General features: G+C 50.5%; 1 protein-coding gene across 1 annotated transcript in view; it reads right to left on the reverse strand.

Moving 5' to 3' along the window:
- The window catches only part of LOC122369229 (AP-2 complex subunit beta-like), a gene marked incomplete at its 5' end in the record, with an annotated part of 37,884 nt that extends 32,244 nt beyond the window's left edge, over positions 1–5,640 (reverse strand). Inside the window, 10 exon segments of the mRNA XM_043343793.1 lie at positions 325–505; positions 1,054–1,166; positions 1,168–1,182; positions 1,561–1,687; positions 2,158–2,345; positions 2,783–2,957; positions 3,798–3,988; positions 4,433–4,580; positions 4,582–4,676; positions 5,470–5,640. Of these exon segments, the coding sequence (XP_043199728.1) occupies positions 325–505; positions 1,054–1,166; positions 1,168–1,182; positions 1,561–1,687; positions 2,158–2,345; positions 2,783–2,957; positions 3,798–3,988; positions 4,433–4,580; positions 4,582–4,676; positions 5,470–5,640 (1,404 nt within the window).
- Positions 5,641–6,000: the final 360 nt, after the last annotated feature.

Here is a 6,000-nt window from a genome sequence, read left to right on the forward strand (position 1 = left end):
TGGCCTGGGGGCTTGGGAGGGGTAGGGGAACAGTCCGAAGCAAGAGAGCGGGGATGGGAGAGAAGCGAGCGAGCGAGCGAGCGAGCGAGTGAGTGAGTGAGTGAGTGAGTGAGTGAGTGAGTGAGTGAGTGAGTGAGTGAGTGAGTAACTGAGTGACGATGTGAGCGAGCAAATGAGTGAGTGGGCGAATGGGCCAGTGAAAGCGATGTGAGTGAGTGAGTGAGTGAGTGAGTGAGTGAGCGAGTGAAAGAGTGAGGACTGAGTGAGTGACTGAGTGACTGAGTGAGCGAGCGAGACACCAACTGTCGGCCCACATACACCCACCTGCTGCACGAGCTCCTGTGTATCGGACGGCCGTTTGAGGAAGAGCTTGACAATGGCTGTGAGCAGCTGAAGCTGCACCTGGCTGTTCTCGTCGTGGAAACCCTCCAGGAAACTCTCCAGCAGCTCGTCAGCGTTGTCAATTCGCTCTGCGTACTCGCCGATAATCCAGATCATAGAGGCTCTGTCAGCGACACCAGAGAGGGATAGTCAGTCGGCATCGCGGGCAATTCCATTGGTAGCGTGGAGATGGAATAAATGGACTCGGGGAAAAGATGCGCAGAGTACCCAGATACAGTGGCCGACACAGCAAGGAAAAGGAAGCCGTGATGCACGTTTTTGCTTTGCTTTCCTTTTTGCAGAGGATAGACGGAAACACAGATAACAGTAGTACTACTAACTAACTAACTAACTACTACTAACAGTAGTAGTACTACTGTTATCTGTGACGGAAAAATAAAAACAAGGACCAGTGAACAATGTTCGAAAATTTCATATCCGCGATGATTGAAAAAGAGTTTTTGGCCCCTAACAGCAATCAAGAAAATACATTTACGAAAAGTTGCCAGACATTCATGGGCCGGGAGCAATCTAGACAAAACATTGTGGCAAACAAATAGTTGTGAACAAAAGTTTGGCCACATCCCAGACGTTCCGAAGCACGAGCGGGACTCGCGGGAGTGGGAGACCAGCGAACAACAGCCTCCCCACACCGACACCCAGGCTACGTACCGCGCTTCAGGCTCGTCCAGCGTGTCCAGGTTCTCGCACAGGGTGGAGATGATGCTCTCGTACTTGTTGGGGTACTTGCGGAAAATGTCCTTGATCACCACAATGGCTTCTTGGGACGACGTAGTTCACCTGGGGCGAAAAGGATTGAAGTGAGCATTGACAGTCGTGCGAATAGATCGACCAAACAGCTGAAAGTATCACTGCAAAAGACTACACGTTTGAGATGTCTCCAGCACGAAGGAATCAACGAAACACTCCCAAGTACAATCATGAAGAGATTGAGCGTAGATGACTAAGCAGGACCATGGTCGACCATGCTAAAAGGAAATTTGTGTGGCAACTTAACTGCAAGGAGTACAACCCACGTCTGGACTTGGATAGCCCCGGGCCACTTCATTAAACATTAAACATCGCGCCTTTCGAATTTAAGTTAAAAAAACAGCTACGCATTTACGCCGCACTTTCCTTCCTTGCGATAACGGCTGGGACCGCGTCGGCCGAACTCACCTTGGTCTGAATCAGGTCGAGCAGTGTGGAGACGCAGCGCTCCGAGGACTGTTCCACCTTGATGGCGCAACGGCCGATCGCGCGCACCGCCTTCCGCACAAAGTCCACATCCACCTCCGTGGCGTACCTGACAGTGGACAAACACACAAACATGTCACAAACATATAGTCACTTCCGCACAAAGTCCACATCCACCTCCGTGGCGTACCTGACAGTGGACAAACACACAAACATGTCACAAACACAGACTTACGTAAGAGGTATGTATCAAGTCGGTTGTCACAAGCATACAAAACACATCACAAACGGTATTTTGCACAGTCGCCGCCAGCCGCAGTGTCGTATCCGGGATGTGGAACAACACAAATAACAACATTATTATCACTTTTCGTAGAGATTATGGGTAATCCTCGATGGCATGTCTACTGTCTGAGCATGAGAGCACACTAACCTGTAGTAAACAACAAGATGACGTTTTAAGGTCTAATAGGTCCTGCTTGGCAATTCATATTATTTTAGGCGAAGATTGAAAAACTCATTATCAACCGCAATATTATAGCCAGACAAGCGAAAGTCATTACACGCTGTTTCACTCACTCTTTCAGCTCGGAGAGGACCTGGGCGATGTTGCTCTGGTTTGCCAGACGGATCATGATGTCCAGCTTCTCCAGCTTGACGTAGATGGGGTCGTTGTACTTGACGAAGAACACCTTCATCTCGTTCTTGAGGATGTCGGGCCGCTTCTGCACCACCAGGTTGATGTTGCGCAGGGCCACGTACTGCACCTGTGACGCAGACAGCATAGCACGGTCAGCCGGGTGACAGTCGCTATACCGTACGAGTGCATTCTAAGGAACGTATGAGATGTATGGTGTGTCATCTACGAGGCCTGAATGACACATCAACTCATAGGTGTCGGGTGAATCACATTCAAACGTCAAAAGCTTGCTCCTATGAGGTAAGTAATTTAAGATGCCAGTATTTTATCTTCAATTTTAACATTCAACATGAAGGCGCTACTGCCTGCAATAAGATGGGCTAGTAGCTCAGTCCAAAATATTAAAGCAAAGCATGCCACCAGCTGACAAATTTTTTTATGAACCATCACCTTGCTGACACCAACCCTCCACAAACCCCTCCCCTCCCCCTCCCCCCTTTCCTTCAGACGTTCACGATTTACCAACCATCCCTTCCCTCCCTCCCTGTCTCCGATCACACCGACCTCCGGCTCAGAGCTGAGCAGAGTCACCAGCGGCGGCGACAGCTTCTTGGTGATGTTGGTCACGAACTCTGAGTCGGACGGCATCAGCTCCATGAAGCGCATCAGCACTTTCACCGCCGACAGCACCACAGCGGCGTTGGCGTGCGCCAGACGCGGGGTGATGCGCTCGCAGATGCTGGGGGAGGGACGGACAGGTCAGGGTCGGGGTAGTTGGTGTCAGGTAAGCCAGGTTAGGGTACAATGGGTAGATGAAGGTAGTGAAGTCAGGTTAGGGGCAGATGGTGATGTTATGGTCAGGCAGGACTGGTGGTTACTAAGTCAAGGTAGGAGCAGAACGGTAGTGAGGTTAGGGTACGGGCAGGCGGTGAGGTTAAGACGGGAACAGGTGGTCAGGTTGGGGTAGGGGGGGGGTAGTGAGGATACGGCAGGTGGTCACTGGTCAGGTTAGGGAAGCGGCAGGTAGTGAGGTTAGGGGGGGGGGGCGCCCGGACTACAGTGGTCATCGGCGTAGTGAGGTTAGGGTCATGTAGTCAGGTCAGGCCAGGGTAAAGTGGTAAGGTTAGGAATGGACAGGGCTGGTGGTTACGTTTCGAGAAGGTTGTCAGGCACGTCGGCGCTCGGGGCCGGTGGCCAGGTCACAGTAGGAGCAGATAGATCAAGGTCGGGGGGTCAGGCCGTCCTTTGGTACAGTGACACGGGACTAACCGATGGGGGTTGGACTAACGCCAGCTCAGAATAAACTGGGCATAGAGAGGATGAAACTGATGTTTTGAAATGGAATACAAGTGTCGAACTACATGAGTAAGCAAAATCAATGTAAGCATGCAAACAATGAGCTTATTAAATGGCGATCAATAGTCACGGGACAGTGGCATAACAGGACCGCGTCGGTCCCCATACCATGGTGAGCCACTGCCCAGCCCATCCCCACACCGCCCCCCACTGTCATACCATGTTGAGTCACATCACTGTCCAGCCCAGCCCCAAACCGCCATCAGTCATACTCCACACACACCTCTGCGCCTCGCGCTCATCCTTTGGGTTGTAGTTGGACAGGCTGTCCAGTATGAACACCTGGCCCCACTCGGTGCACTCGTTCAGCGCCGTCAGCAGCTTGTTGATGGTCTGCGCGTTCATCTCCATCAGCGGGTTGCCGCTGCGGGTCTCGTTGATCTCAGTGAGCGCCGCCACAGCGTTAGCCACCACCTGGAAACGGCAGTTAGTCAGCACAGTTCACTGGTAAAGCATAGAGGTGGCTCGGTGACGTCAAAAGATCGGGGCAGAGAAACACCATAAAATCTTCAGGCTGAATTGAGAGCGGCAAAAACATCCGTCGTAGAAAAAGCGTAGCTATGCAAATGATCCAGCATCTCTGCATATTACTTATGCAGTGATAATATTGATGTCATCAACATGCACCATATAAGCGCAGGTATATAGCGCTAAGAAACAAGGAAAACGCAAGGAAGCTAGCGAAATTTGGAATTATCAAACACTCATTTTCATTCATGACTGGTCCAGCTAACAGCTAACAATAAAAAAAAACTACCACAGAGCCAGTCTATCGCCAGTTAGCACTGTTCCATCCACAATCCACACTCCACAGTCAACACCCTCCAAGATCCGGCCCTGTCCTCTCATCTCACTGACCATGGGGTTCGAGTCGGACAGCAGCTCCTTCAGCTGGTCCAGGAAGCCCTGGTCCTCCACCAGCGAGGCGTTGATGTCGTGCAGCTTTGCCACACACACGGCGGCCGTCTTGCGCACATACGGATCCTCGTCGAGCAGACACTTTCTGAGGCTCGCACAGGTATTCGGTGATCTTGTCGACGCGGATGCAGCCCATGGTGCGCACTGCCAGCGCGCGGATCAGCGGGTTGCTGTCCTCGCAGTCCTGAGGGAGGGACGCAGGGAGGTTGGGGTTGCAGACAAATACACGCGTCACAAACGTCCGTTTCTGTACGTATGAACCAACGCATTGGTTAGGTTAGGTTGGGTCACGTTTAGTTGGAATGGATTGGAATACGTTGGGTTAGGTTAGAAGTTGGATCTGGTCAGGTTACGTTATTTTTAGCGATACGCACTTTTGTCCTTACATACTCAATCGCCTACGTACTTCTGCTTACGAACATTTGCGATAAGTACTGTTGTCCGCGAATCGACGAGTTGATGGGCTACAGGGCGCTGGACAGCACGGGGTAAGGGGTTACGGGGATGGGACTGAATATGGGAATGGGAAGAGACTAGCTTTACGATTACATGCCGGTGAACACAGAACAACCACAAATAAACAAACACGGAACAAACATAACCAATGGTATATCATAAAGTGGGTGCTGTCAGTGATCAATAAAGCAAACATGGAAATGCGATAAATCCATGAATACTGCATTATCACGGTCACTTTTTATTCGTTGAACTATTCCAACAAAATAAACTTACACCGATGGCGGGGACAAGAGATATTGGCGAGCAGGCAAATGAAAAAAAAAATACTAGCTTCATGGACTGACAACTATACTGACAACTATAGAGTGTTGATCCAGTCATTGTCAGGCATCGATAATAAAACCACTCGATATCTTCTCTGCACTAAAAGACACGGAACATTGCTCCCAAGATCCCAGAATTTGATCAGACTGTTAAGTTCCAAAACATAATGAGCCTGGACGTAAAGGGTCACCCACCTTGACGAACGTGTTGACGGCCATGATGGCCATGTCCGGCTGGCTCTTGGCGTAGTTCATCAGGTAGAGATAGACGAGCTTCTTCAGCTCCAGGTTGTCTGTCTGCATGCAGTTGACCACGTCGGGAAACAGAGCCGACACATCCTTACCCACTGTCATGGACGCGATCACCTGACGGTCGCGGACAGAAGACGGAGAGAGTCAGACGCGCGCGCTGGTGAACATTTCACACCGACCACCAGTGCTTGGAATTATGAGAAACTGGTTGATGTTGGAAGAGTGTGAGTTGATGACTAGATAAGTGAAACTTTTTAAATTTAAAGGTACTGTATTATAGAAAGCCGAGAACCTTTATATTTAAAAAGTTTCACTTATCTAGTCATACATGTCACAATGAACGTTCAACAACATGTGAGTTGATGTTGGGAAGTTGTGTTCGAATAAATGCCCTGTCCTGCCCGTCCCACAGCTCAGCTGGTAGAGCACCGGACTCCCGGTAGTGAGAGCCCGGGTTCGAGTCGCTCCGGCGCT

The sequence above is a fragment of the Amphibalanus amphitrite genome, unplaced genomic scaffold (genome assembly GCF_019059575.1).
Source record: "Amphibalanus amphitrite isolate SeventyFive unplaced genomic scaffold, NRLGWU_Aamphi_draft 001018F_arrow, whole genome shotgun sequence".
Lineage (NCBI taxonomy): Eukaryota > Metazoa > Arthropoda > Thecostraca > Balanomorpha > Balanidae > Amphibalanus > Amphibalanus amphitrite.